We start from the raw sequence: 16,434 nt of genomic DNA on the forward strand, positions 1-16,434 counted from the left end.
AACCATCCATCCACACACACACACCTAGGGGGAATTTGGAGAGGCCAATTAAACTGACAGTCATGTTTTTGGAGTGTGGGAGAACAAGACGCCCAGCTCCATGACGCCCTCTGGTGGAGAACAAAAATAACTGAAGAAAGGTTGAAATATATTATATTAATATTACAAGATTAAACCAAAACTATTCAATTTTTTTTTCTAATATGATTTGCAGTGTTAAGTTTTTTCACTTCAAATAAAACATTTTGTTTGTAAAACAATTTTGCTTGCTGTATTTTACATAGAATGTGAAGGCATTCCATTTATTTCACCTAGTCGGTTTTCATTTTATTTTATTTTATTAACTGTCAGAGTATTTGACTATGCAACCATTTGCTTTATCTGTTAAAATGTCTTCAACCACACATGGACAGATGGATGTGAAAGTAAAAATTACTTCCACTTCCCAAAGCAAGACTTTGCAGCATTATTTTCAAATACTTCTTCTTTTCCTCTGATTCCTCTCAGAATGTCCCCGCTGCGCTTTTTGATTATTTGTTGCATTTTCAAAAGCAACACCAATCACACAGTCACTCCTGGGATGCTAACGCGCCTTCTTATGAACTAAATATTCTTTCAGACTTACAAGGATTAATAAAGTAAATTGCAACATTATTGTTCATCTGACAGCTTTACTTCAAGAAGATCTGTGCACTAATATCCTGAAATATGTGATCAGTTTTGCTGGGGGGTCAAAAATAAATCTCAGAGCTACTAATTAATGAAATAATTACTCAAACTAATGTATTCATTCAGGATAGTATATATGTGGAATCAAAAATGACATTTTTAATGACTTTCATTTCAGCATTAATTCTTAGGCAGAAATGTGTGGAGTTTTTTTGTGTTGCTTAGTTACATTGTTTAAATGTCTTTTGACAAATTGCACCTATATAAATGCATTTATTTCACAGAACCAAAAATACCTATAAGCAAAAAGTAGTTCAAAGTTTCCAGAATCTTTTAAAGATATTTATTTACTTCTTTATTTATTGACATTGAGGCGCTATAATTACTATCAAAACATTAATCTTCATTAAGGATTGCATTCTTCTTTTTAGTAATTATGATAACGACGTCTATTATATTTTTTATTGCGGTTTTGCAAACAGGTGCAGCCACAAGCGTTGCATGCTTACGTATACCGACACCTGACCGACAGGCGGCGCAAACGAGCAAACTCGACCTAAACATTCCAGCTGTCCTCCGCTCTGTGACAACTCCACTGCTTCCTTGATTTATGCCTTCTTCTGTCTGAACCACGGTCAAAGAAAGGCTACACCTTAATTGGTCTTGTCGAACGAAAGGAGATTCCGGAAGAGAGTCATATAGTTGGCGGGGGTGAAAGTTTATTACATTGCTTTGCTTTTAAGGAGAGAGAAGGTAAGAAACAAAAATAAATTTGCTAAAGTTTCTTATCCTGTCGTGGAATAATTACTGGCTTTCACAGTTTTTTTACTTGACTTGCCGCTTTTGTTTTTTGTTTTTGTTTTTTGCTAACTGTTTATTGCTATATTTGTTGCTGTCGATATTAAAAAAAAAAAAAAAAAAAAAAAAAAAAAAAAACAGGCACTCTTCTAGGTTTCACTTTCGCCTCTCAGCTCACATGCTGAGGAAGAACACTGTAGTTAAATAATCCAAATCCTAGGTACCCGAACCTGTCAAAACACGAAAGAAACAAAGAAAAGCCGAGTGTTGGTGTTTAAATATATACTTCAAGAACAGTGTATGAAGTACAAAGCGAAGTAACTGCAGTGTCTTCAAACCTTAGGTGGTGGTGGGGGGGGGGTGATAAATTAAACTGGAATATTGTCTCTAAAATAACAATATAATAGGTTACAAAATAAAAATGAAATACACACTATGTAAAATTGTCATAAAATTCTTGCTCTATATATTTTTTTCATATAGAATGAGATTTCATAATGGATAAGTGAACTTTGTTCAGACTTTAAGAAACGTGGAAAAACATGTAAGGGCTTTTCCAGACAACTTCATAAAGCTTACCTGACAACTGAGAGATGACTGTGTGCGAACAATTCAGACAAATGTTCAGTGTACATATAAAAAAGGACAAATTCTTGCTTTCTTTTCAGCCTCAGCTAAGCAAAGTGTCCTGTAAGTACATGCTAATGTTTGTGGTGGAGTTTAGCGAGCTAGTCAGAGGTGAGTTTGGAAAGTCTTCAACAATAAGTTCTACTTGTTTACAAATAAAAATAAATAAATAAAAAAAAATCTGGGCAATATCTCAAGGAACCCAAACTAGTTGCTGTAAATGATGCATGAATTTATTGATTTACAGTTGCTAAACATACAACGATTTCGGGGGATTAAACTCTGACGGAAAATCAGATAGTTGGTAAATTCATGGACAGGGAAACTTTGTTGTATTTCAGCTGAATGCAAAATTGACATGGAAAAATGGTTGACTTGTACACACTAATCGCAATCCCTCAGACAACTTTCCATAGCACGATAGCTGGTGTTGCACTTGCGAGAATGAGAAGCATCACTCACTCAAGTTCATATGACAGATTTCAACTTGTAAGTAATTCAGTCCACCGTTCTTAAGACACGATTAAATGTCATTGACAGGATTTATCCAGGTCTTGATTTACAGCTATTACAATATTTTTCTTTTCCCTGACTAGATGCTCTCCTAATTCATCTGAGTTAATTACCTAACAAACTCCCCCAACCTTTTCAATACCTTCTCAAGCTGTTGAAAAGGACATCAGGTAACGCCCTGATGGTTATCGCATCAGGACGTTATCTGATTTGCTTTTTAAGCACAGATTCAATGCATTCTAAAAACAGAAGGAGGCAAGAAAACCTACAAAACCCCCAGAATATTTTACATTCTTCAAAAAGCAGGATGCCAGCAGAAAATTCACAATATGTTTTAAGTAAAAATAATATTGTAGCATGTTGAAACGGAGAGCAGCAGCTTTCTCTTTTGGCAAGCAACTTTGTGTGTCAAATAATTTTTCTTGTTCCGCTGGCAAATATATCAGAAACGTATCTCTACTTTCCTAAGAAGTAATAATAATAAAACAAAACACTTCTACACTCCTACCAACACAAATCAAGCAGTTCTTTTAAATGCTCCAAGGCTGAATCGAAGAAGTGCTACTAAAAACATGTTCGCCTTGAAAAATATCATAAAATACAAAACTCGGCAATGAATTTGCCTCACAGCTACCTCTGAGGCTATCGTACCTGTCATGGCAGTTAGGGTGGATGACATCTGAGCAAAGTCATACTAATAGGCTGAGAGGGACAAGTAAGCACGTGACGGGCATTCTCAGGTAATAAGTTTTTGGCATTTCAGATGTATTTTCCGGGCCAACCAGCAGCAAGTGGAGCCGCTCCTGGAACTGGTTACCAAGTGCAGGTTGTTCAAGGAGCCATTGAGGATCAGCAGGTAAGAAACTGTGCATCCATGTCAGAATTGCAGCAATAAATACCTCAATACTTTATTACGGATGTTTAAGATTGTGTTAAACTCTAGATTAAACATGATGTTTATGCTGGTGTTTAGCTAGTTGAAACATATGTTTTCCTCCTCTAGGATGATGCCATCGTATGTCCTATGATTGGCCATGATCCTCTCTCTTCTCGCATTGGAAACACTTTGAGCAATATAATTGGAGAACAGCTGGAAGAAAAGTTTAGCAAGGAAACAGGAAAGGCGACTCTGCCAAGTGAAACAGTTGTGGTTGAGGGCCTACCTGGTCTTAAATGTAAAGCAGTCATCTTCCTCAACCTACTCTGCTGGGATAATAATGAACATGGAACTGCAGTCCAGGTGATGAACTCGTGTAAAAATCGTACTCCAAATTTTGCCGTTTCCGTGTCTTTTTCAAAACTTCAACAAGCGTTGCCTTCACTTTCCAGGCGCTACGACAGGGAATCAAACGGATTCTGTCTGTCTGTAAAGTCAGAGGCTACAGTTCAGTAGCTCTGCCGGTTCTTGGGACCGGCGCTCTCTTACGCTTTCCACACAAAATTGCTTCCACAATTCTTCTGGAGGAGATTGGTGTATATGGACAAAACCGGACCAGGAAGTCGCCCTTCCTAGTTCGGGTCATTGTTTACCCAAAGGACAAACAATCGAGCCAGGTTAGAGAAATCTTATCACTTTTGTTTTAAAATTGAAAGTTTGACACTTTTTTTTTTTTTTACTTTTTTTTTTTCTTTTACAGGCTTTTAAGTGTACCCAGGGTGTGTTGCTTCAAAAAGGATACATAAGCCATGTTAATTTAGCTGAAGGTTATATAACTTATATTTTTCATAATACTGTGAATTGTATCTAAATGATCTTAACATATTATTGTTATCTCATCTGTATTTGATCAGCATTCTGACTATTTGGCCTCTGGCCAATGACCTTCTGATGTTTAATATTTGAACTGCATTTTTACTGTAAGAATCTTCCTAATGCTAAGCTAAGCTATCTAGCTTTGTGGAATACATACTGAAGTGGCAACCCTTAAGAAGTTCTGACCATAAATCATTATCCTTCAATTTGTTACTTTTTATTCCCACTGGTAACTTTTGCCCTTCTGCCATTTTTACTGGTCCTTTAGTGTTGAACCACTAGCTTGTGATCCAATTCAACAACAAGAAAAATTAAATAAGCACTTATATAGTTTATAAGAAAAGTATTCAGTGTATCAATTAGTTTAAATTTACAGATGACCAGGATGATTAAAGGCAGCAAAATCTATACAGACTGCCATGAAACCAGGACTTTTTACACTTTTATAAAACCTTATGTACAAAATTTGCAATAACCACTTCGGCATAGTCATATTATATACAGACCTATTCAGTAACTTATAACATTATTTAAGGGGTAACTTGTTTTATTCTTCTGTTTACAGTGAATGAAAACATGACATTTAAGATTAGAATATTACATCAGACAAATAAAAGACATTTAGGGGACATGAAAACTATATCAGTTGTATTTCTACACACTGTACAGTATGTTGGTACAATACCAATAAATATTATCTATAATAACTGCATAAAAGTTTTGATCGACTGAACATTTTAGATTTGTCTCCAACTTATACTTCAGAAGTCTAAATTTAAACATATTGTTGGAATTTACAGATGTTATATTATTAGAACAGGCACAACAAAATGACCAGGAAAGTACATTGAACCAGTTTGATTTATAACATTTGAGATTAAAATGAAAAACATGTTTTGTTTTTGCTGCCACCCCTCCAGGTTCCTTTTACCAATGTGTGTCTGCAGTCGATGACGAGATCACAGCCATGATCGGCACAGTCAAACTTCAGCTGGTCTGCGGCGACATCGTAAACGCAGGAACTGATGTCATTGTCAACACGACCAACTTTTCTAATCTATGGTTTGGTAATATTTGAGTGTTTACTTTTTAATAAACATGGAAAAGAACAAATGGGTTTTACTGGTTTCCTTATAAATAGCATTTCAGTTGGCCTTCATTCTTACTGATTCGTGTATCTTATACATTTCAAAGGTGTCTCCAAAGCCATTCTGCAAGCAGCAGGCCCAGCTGTCCATGCTGAGTTGGTACAAGGTAAACCTCATTGACAGATTTAAAAAAATATATATATTCCTTTTTTTATGTTCATAGGAAATGCATCCTTAAATCACTTAAGACCAAGTCAAAAGTGAGCAAAAGTTGACTTTGGATCAACTGTCATATTCATTTTTAATACTTTTTGACTTCCAGATGCCCTCATATAAAAGCTATTGTCTAACTGTAATTGGAATATGTTTCAGATAAAGAATACAGAACATCATGTTTGCTTTTGTTTGCTTTTAGTGGGCATTCCAGAAGACCTCATGTGCACAACATCAGCTGGGAAGCTTGGATGCAAACAAATAATCCATGCCAGGTTCAAGGGCAGCACCCATAGGATCCGTAGCACTTGCAAAAAAATCCTGCAGCTCTGTGAGAGCAAAGGGTACGGCTCAGTGGCCTTCCCAGCCATTAACACAGGTTTGAATAAGCTTATCTGTGTGTCATTACATACATACTTGCTTACAGTAGTTAATCTGTTAGGTGAGAAGAAGGCAAACGTTTAAATTTTAGGGTTAAAATTAATAATGAGTTATGTTAACCATAGAAACACAGCTAATAGTAGCATGTCAACTTAAAGCTGTTTGTTCACCCTTACAGGACAGGCCGGTATGCTCTTTGGTGAATCTTGTAAAGCAATGTTGGACGGCATGGCCGTGGCTGTCAAGGAGATGAATCCAGATTTTGTATCTCTGATCCGCATCGTTATCCTGGAAAAACAGGTCTTTCAGGCTTTCAGGTTAGATGGTGAACTCACAGCAGCCATAATATGTGTTTTTTTTTCTTTAGGTCGTGATGCACTGTTTTAATATTGTAACGTTGTAATGTTCCAACAGATCCGAGCTGGAGAGTCGCTGTCAGCAGGATGACTTTCAGAGCTGGTTCAGCTTTCTAGGTTTTATTTACATTTCCTTCAGTGAACCATTTTGACATAGATTAGTAATTCAACCCACTCATATAGATAATACAACAAACTTAGTAAAAATTATTTTGCTTTTATTTGTATTACATCATTTAAATCTAGATAAAGGGAAGTTACACTTTCTGGGCAAAGTTACAGCATGAAGGATCTGCACCGCTTCTTATTCCTTTTTCCTAAACTTACTTACTTGGGGACATTAGAGCATACTTTCTCCACCATCCATTCTTAGTTTAGTTGGTTATTCTTTAGTTTTCTTCATCTCAGTGATTTGAAACTAAACACCACAGGTCACATGCCTCATCTACAAAACCAATCATATTCAGCCTACGCTGGCAAAACGTCATCTACACTTATAATTCATGTACCTGGACATGAATTATGGGCCATTCATGCCAAATATAAAAGTCCAGTTCAAGCAAACATTAGAGAGGTAGTTCTACAAACTACACTTCTTCAGGTCACTTTATCATTGCTGATGTCCTGTGAAGTTTTGGAACAACATGGACTGAAGCAAGTAGCATAACTACACATATAGCAGTAGGACCTGTTATATTTACTTAACCAGGTTGCACTTTACATATTAAAATTGTGTTGGAGCCTGAAGTCCTTGACTTTCTTGCCAACATTCTGAAAATTAAAAATCATAAAATGTAGTCTGTTCTGTTGGTCCGTTAGTCTTGTAGATTTTGACCAAATTCTGCTAATGTTTGGTTATTTTTCTTTCCTTTTACAATCTCATCAGTCAAAAATGTTAATGAAGCCTGTAAGGAAAAAGCAGTTCTTTAAAGATATACATTTCCTGTTTTAGGGTTCTCTAAACGACCAACAAAGAAAATACTGGACATGTATTTAGCAAGCTCATCGTCTACATCACCACAAGACCAAATGGTAATGGTGCCAACACCTGATCCAGTGGAGTCACAAGAAATCTTCTGTTGTCAATGTCATGAAATATTTGCAGGGTGAGCTTCCAGAGGGAGCAAAGTGGGCGATTGAAGATGAAAGTGGAGAATTGCTGGAACTCTGCCTGCTTGACAAGGAAGCTGACTTGAAGAGAGAAATGTCTTTGGATATGTCGACAAAGGATGGCAAACGCTTCACAGTAAACTTAAAAACCAGAGAAGCAACAGACTGTTCGACAGGCGCATCGTACAAAATGAAAAATGTGGCAGCTGAGCCTGGTATGCTGCATGTTGTAGTTTCTCATGTTCCCATTATTCAATGTCTAACTGAACTTTTTCAGCATTTAAAATCTCAAAATTATTTGATTAGACAATGTGGCTTCTGCTTTGGCGCTGGAGTTACCGCCACACTGGGAACCTATGACTGGGCAGCACTTTAAAAAGGTAGAGTTAGACCCTAAATCGCCCGAGTATCAGGAAGTGGCCAACAATTTCCATAAAACTACTTCCTACACCATTCACAAGGTAAGTTTGCTTACACAGAAACATCTTCAGATTATCCCAGCAAAAACAAAATGTGACTAATTTTTTGGAACGCAGATTGAGCGAGTGCAGAACGTCTACCTGTGGCACGCCTTCAGCATCTGCCGGTACCGCATACTTTCCAAGAACGGCGAAGCAGACCTGGGTGAAAAGTTTCTCTACCATGGCACATCTGCAAAATCATGCAAAACCATCGAAAGAGACCGATTCGACAGGAGTTACGCAGGACGGCATGGTAAGACTTGATTTAAAAAAAAAAAAAAAAAAAAGCGTTCCCAGAATATAACGACTAATGCAAAATGACAAACACAATCAATCCCAAAATGTTTATCATTGTGTTAAGTGGATTTGTTTTCATGTAACTTTCTTACAGCTACAGCGTTCGGAAAGGGGGTGTACTTTGCTGTCAACGCAAATTTCTCAGCCGTCCACTACTCCTTAGCAGACGAATTGGGCCTAAAGCGACTGTACGTTGCGCGTGTTATTACCGGCCGCTATACAGTTGGTAATTCCACCATGAAAGCCCCCCCTCCTCGAGGTACAGACCCTACCGACTGCTTCGACAGCTTGGTAAACTGTCAGGTGCAGCCCACCATCTTTGTTATCTTCCACGACGACCAGGCCTACCCAGAGTACCTCATCACCTTCAGCTGAGCAAAACCAAGGACACTCGGAAACATTCACACCTTGCAATTCGTAGTCACTGTTCACTCACTGTGACGTTCCTCTTCTCAGTGCTAGTGGTTTGATATAAAGTCCCACAATTTGGGCTTCTCCAGGTCTACCTCTCATTCACTGTTTGTATCAAACTTTTTACCAACCTGCTCTGGATGATTGACTACTGGTGGGAGGAAAAACAGGCAATGCTTTGGAAAGAATTTCACACTTTTGTCAGTCACAACCAATCACTGTTTGTTCTGACCGCCAAATTTCACTGTGGGTGTGGTGCCATTTCTAAATCCAGTAGCGTGACATCCAAAAAGTTACAATATACTGTTATCTGAACAGATTTTATCCTACCTGTGTTTTGAAATCTGGTTCCACCATTTTGCAGCAAACTACAGACAAGTTTCAACTTGCTTGCTCTGTAGCGGCTAAGTGCATTACTAACTGTTACAAGGAAAAGGGACTCTGCTAATCCAGAGTCTTCCTAAGAGTATACCTTGGCTATTGCTATTGGATTGCTTTTTTTTTTTTTGAGTGTTTTTTATTTCTGTGTCCTATGGATGAATTTTCCTTTGCCAGTCATGACCCCAACAGTGCTCACTGGACTATTCAGAAATTTACAAAACATCCATTTGTATCCACTGTAGTTGGTATTGTTTTTGGTACTTTTAAGGTTCTAAAGAGAAATGTTTGGTAAGGTAATCACTTTCTGCAAAGTTAGTTGATTTTAATTTGACTGATACAAGGAGGATTGCTTTCTACATAAAAGCAATCCACAACATGTAGTCAGTTGTTAGACACTTTACCCCATTATCCTCCCACTGTAGTACACATGATGTCTTGAATTAGTTTGACCTACATTTTCAGATCTGACTGTATTGTGTGGTTGGATTTTAACCTCCAGGTTGAATGGGAGGTCAAAAAGGAGAGATGTCACACTCAGGAAGTGCCAGTATTGTTTGTTTACAAGTACCAGCCAACTTCAAGCTCTTGAAAATAAATAACCAATAATCAGTTCATAAAAATCATAATCGTACCAGGCTGTTTAAATTAGTATACATGTAGAGTAATTGCAAATCTTTCACAACTGCTTGTGAAAGTAGTCCCTCCTATTTTTCTCAGAACATGAGTAAATTTGAAAATAACTCCCCTTTTTTTTAAAATCATAACTACTTTCTGAAATATGCAAGAACATATTGTATTTGTATTGTGCTGAGGGGTTTGGTAAATTGGTGTATTTTGTAATGGGATATATTGTAAATGGGAAAACTTATTAGCAATAACTAACTAATATTCAGTGCAGCTCTGCGTCTCCCATGGATTTTAGCTTATTAACTAATTGGGTGATGGTGCCTGAGTGTTTGACAGAAAGGTCTTACAACCATGAATGGACTGCTTTATTTTAACACTTTTGTGTTTTAAAATATATGGACTCAGCTTGTTGATATTGTCTGAGCTGCTTATGCTAGTCTTACATCACTGGTGATTTGTTTTTTTTATTTTTTATTACTGTACTTTTTGCTATGTTTTATGTTTTACAAACACACTTTGGTCAATAAATGTTTTTGTACCAGACACAGAAGCGGTTTAAACATTTATGAAATTTTTAAAATGTGACAATGCAAATGTTTGAAATCAACATTTTATTTAGAGGACGTTTTGCTGAACAGATAATGTGAAGTGATGTGTGTTAGAGGGTTTTAGCAATTTGGGCTTTGGTCCATAACCACTGTGAATACCCTTGAACCACTGTGTAGCATATACTGAGCACATATTGTTCAGACTTTTGTTAATTGGACAAAAAAAAATGATAACATACAATATTTACAAACTAGAAATTTATTTTTTTCAAATAGATGCATGAATAAACACAGTGTATTTCTTTATACCACTGGTAAATTTGGGATGGGGGGTGATCTATTTATTTATTTGTTTATTTATTCATTTCACCATAACTTTATTTCTGCTGCAGTAATGGAAGCCCCAGGGAAAAACACTAAACTTGTCATACATTAAAATTTACAAATTGTTTCATTATTTCTTTATGTAAAATAAAATGGAGAAGTTATATCCTATCTTTACATGCATTTGAGATTTCGGTGCTGATAAGTTGCAGAACCTTGTTGTCAGACATCGCCCCCACCCCTACCTCCTCTGTTGACGTCGGCTCATATCAATAACAGGAAGCGCGTGTGCGCAAACTCGTCATGCAAAATGCCAGCTGATTTCCGAACAGCCGGAGCCGAGTTCAGGTGCGGCTTCCAGGTGGAATAAACTTCCAAGTTTATTCGTCAGCTTCTTCAATTAGCGCTCACCATGGACGCTTCTTACAAGTTTCCCGTCTTCTTTAACTGCGACCGTTTGAACGACGAACAAAAAAAGAAGATAGAAAATTATTTCCAGATTCGGCGCAAATCGGGCGGAGGAGAGAGCGGCTCGTTGACTGAAGTCGGCGGAAAAGTTTACAGCATTGCTTTTAAAGATGAACAAGGTAAGACAGCGGACTCATTGAATATGCAGTTCAACTTTCTTTTCTAAGAATGAGTTGCAGTGAAAGCGAAAGTAAAATTTAACAGGAGGATGTCGCAGCATACATAGTGATATTATATGTATATTTTATTAGTTTAGGAAGGTATTTTAGTAGACATATAGAATGTTTTGTTAATGTTATTCAGGGTTTTTTTTTCTGCTAGGCTGCGTATATTCCTTTCTATTTTTAGACATAGGACAATTCATAGTTTCACTTTCACACCTGAGAGTTCAGCTGTTGCATAATTTAACTTTTAAATAGCTGGGATAATGATGTGTGTGTTATATATATATATATATATATATATATATATATATATATATAATATGAAGGAAACATGTTACCTTCATTTTAATTTAATTCTGAAATGTAAAATTTGATTTAAAAACATTTAAGACAATTTTATCATAATAATGCTGTTAGCAAAAAAAAAATTTGAGGCACTTCTCGAACTCAATTGGAGAAAAAATATTTTGTCCTACACCATAAATCCAGTTGGTCAAAAATAAATAAATCGGTAAATATGGACCTTCTCATGTGTCTGGAATAAAGATAGGATTTGTTGATTTACTGATTTTTGTGTGTGTTGTCTTAATTGTAAACCATTTATCTTCTAAAATCACCAGTTTTAAGTGAGTAAATGTGTTAAATAATGAGGTTCAAGTCAATTTCCAGCACCACATGTGACAGTAAAATGAAACTGGTGAGTTGGAGCCAGTTTACCAGAAACAGTCTGACATCCTTTAATGAAAGTAGAATGCCACACCTTTTCCTCAACTTCGTTTACTCGCGTGGTTTCTGTAACACTTCTCAAATGTGTGTTAACGCAACATGCATACATTTGGCATAAATATGTTAAATATTCATTATTTTTTTATTTCTTTCATGTTTCCACCGCTGTAGCTCAACAAAGAGTCCTGCAGAAGTCAAAGCATGTTGTGGATTTAGCTGGTGTAGCCATAGAGCTGATTGTGCAAGACAATCCCGGACCCGCCGCCTCTTCTCCGCCTCCAGACCAGTCAGCCAACCTGAACCTGAATGCATCGGCCACATCTCCGGTACGTTTGTGAAAATCGAAGAAAACTGAAGTAAAGTTGGAAAGCTGTTTTTTTTTTTTTCGTCGTAGTTTTATGACTGATTGTTTCATTGCAAAATGTGCTTCTCGCTCCATCTCTTAAAAGTCAGAGTGCAATTTGATGGAGGAAAATATGAACATGACCACAAGCGTTTTCCCGCATGAATACCGCTGAAATCAGTTCACCATTTCAAATATTAATTTAATCTGCAGCCAGCAGATTAAAATAGTTTTAAGATTTGAGATATTGTGGTGTAACTCGACTTCTCCTAATCATCCATGCCATGTGTAAAGATTGAACTCAAAGTTTCTTTCCTAAGCTGCTCACACAGGCCCAAGAAGTAGAAAACGTTATATAGAATGGGTGTGGCCCATGAGACAATAAAGCACAAAATATGCTGAGCTGGATTCCTGTCAAGATTTATTTCCTCCTGAGCTGTGCTCCCAGATAAATGTGCAGGTCTTTGTCACTCCAAAATTCACTCAAATTACACTCTGGGCTTTCTATTTTGAAAATTAAAACCTAATTAAAAAACATAATTCAAATGTTTAAAAATAATTTTTGAAATAAAATGTCACCAAAGTCCATAACTTTTTTTGAAATAATCATGCTGTTGAACCTTAAATTTTTGTAATTTCTCACCAAAACTCAAGTCGCTTCTACATGGGCCACTTTTAAAATGCTGTAATGGAATTAAACTGTTGGCAGGAAACGTAAACGTTGTCTTGATTTAAACCTCTGTGAAAGCAAAATATACATGAAAGATTGACCCTGCTACAGTATGGGAAACTATTACTACTATTGACATGTTTTTTTTTTATTATTATTGTACCTCAGTAGATATTATAGATATTCCTACTGAAGTGTTTTCTGGATTCTCCCCAATATGATCAGGAAATGTCGGAGTTACAGAATAATCTCTAACATTTATCTTTGAGTCACTGTATCTTTTACAGTATTGAAATGTAGCTTCTAGAAAAATCTATTGCTTGCTGAAAAGCTAATTTGGTGCATGTTTTTTTTTTTTTTTTTTTGGCAACAGACACAGCTGTCCGGTATTCCTCCAAAACTGCCACCAACTAGTGAAGAATATGAGCTAACTTGCGACGCGTATCTCCTCCGCTACCTGAACGAATCTCCAAAAGTCAAAGGAGAACTAGACGGTCAGCTGGCCTTACTTTCCTGCACCGCTGAGCTCCAACCAGAGGAGGACAGAGTTTTAGTCAGGCGAGTAGCTCAGCCAGGTGCTGAACCTAACGACTGGAAATCTGAGGTCAACCAACTGTTTGATGGCTACACGTGCCACTATGAGATGGACGCTCACAAAGTCAAAGCTTTGCTGCAGTCCTACAGCTCTTGTCTGCCTGAAGATGAGGTGAAGGTGTACAATGACATCGGAATGACTGTTGTTGTGGGAGAACGAAGCCAGGTGGAAGGAAAGTTAAGCGATTTAGAGTCTCGCTATGTTAAAAATAAAGGATCTCGTCCAAGTGACATACAAACCACTTTTCGTCGAATCGGTGAGGCAAAACTGCGTCTCCTCTGGAAGGTGATTGAAAGCAGCCTAGGGCAAGACTTTCCAGGATTGAAGGTCACACAGGCTGATGAAGGTAAAATAGCTCTACTGGGGTCTGTGGAAGAAATTCTCAAGGCCGGTGAGGTAATTAGTGAAAAGGAGAAACTAGTGTTGGAGAGGACGATTACTGACAAAAGCCTACAATTTTTGGCATTCTTAAAAAACGTCTATGGTGGTCCCGGGATGCTTAGCGAGTTTTTGGGAGTGGCTGAGACGGTGGAAGCAGAAATACGAGACACAACGCTACACTTTTTCTCTTTCAGTGTCGACAAATTAGACGAGTCTGTGAAAATGATCCAAGAAAACTTTAAGGATGTCACGTATGATATTCCTAACTATCCTGTTTTGCCGCCAGAGCTCTGTGAAGCGCTTAAATCCAGGGCAAACGAGATTAACAAAATGCAATGTAGAGCGATGGTTGGGGTTGGTGTAGGTGGCACTGTGTGTTTGTCCGGCCACTCGGTTGAGGTTGACGAGCTGAGTGAAATTGTATCTCAGTTTATCTTGGACCAAGTAAGCGTGGAGGGAAAAGTCATTCTCCCCTTCCCAGAATTACGTCCTCTATTAACCGAGTTTCTGCAGAGACAAAGATTTGACTATTCGGGTGTTACCTTCACTCCTGTAGCATCATCTTCCAGCCCCACGGTGTTGCTTGTAGGTCCATCCATCAAAGTGACTGAGGTCAGGAATAGGCTAGGTCCACTTCTTCAATCTGTTGTGCAGAACAAAGTGACCATTGACCTGCCAGGGGCAGCGAGATATTTTAGTGGTCACTCTGGAAGAGATATGCTCATAAAGGTTGCAGAATCTCAGAAGTGTCTCATACAGCTCGAGGAACAGCCTCACTTGAGTAGGCAGATGACTCGTCTCGCTAAATACAATCTTCAGCATGGACTGCAGGTGATAGTTTATCAGGGTGACATAACAAAGCAGAATGCAGATGCCATTGTAAATGCCGCCAATGAAGATCTAAACCACATTGGTGGTGTTGCTGCTGCTCTGAGTAAAGCAGGTGGTCCTCAGGTGCAGAAAGAAAGCAAAGCCCTTGTGAAAGGGAATGGAAAGGTTGCTGTCGGCGACGTAGTGGTAACTACAGGGGGCGACCTGAAGTGCAAGAGCCTGCTCCATGCTGTTGGACCTGAAAGTGGAAAAGCTAGTGGCAGAGAGAGGAGCTTACTGGAGAAAACGGTTTGCAACGCTCTGAACTTAGCCGAACTGATGGAGTTCAAGTCTATAGCCCTGCCGTGCATCAGCTCAGGCATTTATGGCGTTCCCATCAAAGTTTGCGCCGAGGCCATTGTAACGGCCATCAAGGAGTTTGGTAGTCAGGACGGGCGAAGTCTTAGCAAAATCATTCTGATAGATAAAAGGGAAGAGGTGGTGAGGGCCATGCAGGAAGCGTGTGACCGCCTTCTGCCGGGGAAAGATCTTGGATTCAGGACGGACGTTGCTGACCGAGAAGGAGCAAGCGGCGCCACTGCTGAAGCTCCTCTACAAGTTGAGATTGTTAAAGGAACAATTGAGAACCAACAGGTAAGAAGTTCTGCATGCAAGTCAAGCTGCATAATAAAGGTATTTCATTTCATCATATTAGACTACAGTCAACCCTGATCATTTCTTAGTCATGACAATAAGGTTCTGTTAATCTTGACTAAATCAAATTGCTCTGTCCTAGGCGGATGCCATTGTGTCTCCTATGATTGGCCACGATCCTGTGTCTACACGCATAGGAAATACTTTAAAAACAAATGCTGGACCTCAGCTGGTGACAATGTTTTACCAGGAAGCGAGAGGGGCAACACTGCCAAGTGATATAGTTGTAGTTGAGAGGGTAGCTACTGTCAAATGTAAAGCAGTCATCTTTCTCAACCTGCAGCGTTGGGATAACAAACAAAATGGACCTGCAATTGAGGTAACATAAGTACTTCTTTCTTCATAAATTGTTTGTTTTTGTTTGCTTACTTTTTACAACAATCACCATTTTGAACCTCCTAGGTGCTGAAGCAGGGAATCAGAAAGATACTGAATGCTTGTGACAGCAGAGGCTACAGTTCAGTTGCTCTTCCAGTGCTGGGAACTGGAGCTGTCCTGAATTTTCCACACAACGTGGCGTCTAGGATTCTTCTGGAGGAAGTTCGTGCCTTCGAACTAAAGCGGACCAGCGGTTCACCTTTCCTGATCAGAATTGTTGTCCATCCTACAGACAAAGAATCAAGCAAGGTTAGGAAAATGCCACATTGTTTTTGCTAGATTGGGCTCAGATCATTGTATAGTAGATTGGACTCAGATGTTTTTACATTTCTATTGCAGGCACTCCAGTCTGCACAGGGAGCGTTGCATCTCAGAGGATTTACAAATGATGTTGATCCAACTCAAGGTTGGTTTAATTTGTATGTTTCTGAGATTCTTTGGTTTCTTTTCGGATACATTTTACATGTTTTCAAAGTGCCAAAATGTGACTTACATTGAAATAAAATGCTGTTCTACTAAAATGGAGACTGTTGGCCCCATGATTGCAAGAAAGCTTCCATTTATTTTTCCCAACCATCTTCAAGAAAGCTAGCCATTTTACTTTTTGTTTGTTCTGGTGGAGTTTTAA

The 16,434-nt window shown here is 38.2% G+C and overlaps 2 protein-coding genes across 2 annotated transcripts in view; both read left to right on the forward strand.

Moving 5' to 3' along the window:
• Positions 1–1,160: 1,160 nt before the first annotated feature.
• Positions 1,161–8,838, forward strand: LOC106939732 (poly [ADP-ribose] polymerase 14-like). Its single transcript, XM_015022252.1, has 15 exons — positions 1,161–1,422; positions 3,371–3,463; positions 3,611–3,847; positions 3,937–4,161; positions 4,245–4,311; positions 5,281–5,427; positions 5,555–5,614; positions 5,864–6,040; positions 6,221–6,359; positions 6,457–6,515; positions 7,351–7,430; positions 7,504–7,723; positions 7,815–7,969; positions 8,045–8,222; positions 8,361–8,838. The coding sequence occupies exons 2-15, from the start codon at positions 3,371–3,373 to the stop codon at positions 8,639–8,641; spliced, it is 2,118 nt and encodes a 705-aa protein (XP_014877738.1). The 5' UTR covers positions 1,161–1,422; the 3' UTR covers positions 8,642–8,838.
• A 2,007-nt stretch (positions 8,839–10,845) lies between these two features.
• Positions 10,846–16,434, forward strand: part of LOC106939737 (poly [ADP-ribose] polymerase 14-like) — a 17,114-nt gene continuing 11,525 nt past the window's right edge. The window contains exons 1-6 of the mRNA XM_015022257.1: positions 10,846–11,144; positions 12,087–12,241; positions 13,302–15,368; positions 15,511–15,747; positions 15,831–16,055; positions 16,146–16,212. Coding sequence (XP_014877743.1) covers positions 10,970–11,144; positions 12,087–12,241; positions 13,302–15,368; positions 15,511–15,747; positions 15,831–16,055; positions 16,146–16,212 — 2,926 coding nt within the window. The 5' untranslated portion in view covers positions 10,846–10,969. The remainder of the gene's footprint in view (positions 11,145–12,086; positions 12,242–13,301; positions 15,369–15,510; positions 15,748–15,830; positions 16,056–16,145; positions 16,213–16,434) is intronic.

This window comes from Poecilia latipinna, unplaced genomic scaffold (assembly GCF_001443285.1).
Source record: "Poecilia latipinna isolate Pla-1442-1.1 unplaced genomic scaffold, P_latipinna-1.0 Scaffold2964, whole genome shotgun sequence".
NCBI classification, from domain to species: Eukaryota; Metazoa; Chordata; class Actinopteri; order Cyprinodontiformes; family Poeciliidae; genus Poecilia; species Poecilia latipinna.

Bases quoted from the DNA above. Each gene is read 5' to 3' on its own strand.
- LOC106939732 (XM_015022252.1), top strand. From the start codon at position 3,371: ATGTATTTTCCGGGCCAACCAGCAGCAAGTGGAGCCGCTCCTGGAACT. The intron at 6,041-6,220 runs GTTTGAATAAGC...TCACCCTTACAG, and splicing joins CTTCCCAGCCATTAACACAG to GACAGGCCGGTATGCTCTTT. The intron at 7,724-7,814 runs GTATGCTGCATG...TTATTTGATTAG, and splicing joins AAATGTGGCAGCTGAGCCTG to ACAATGTGGCTTCTGCTTTG.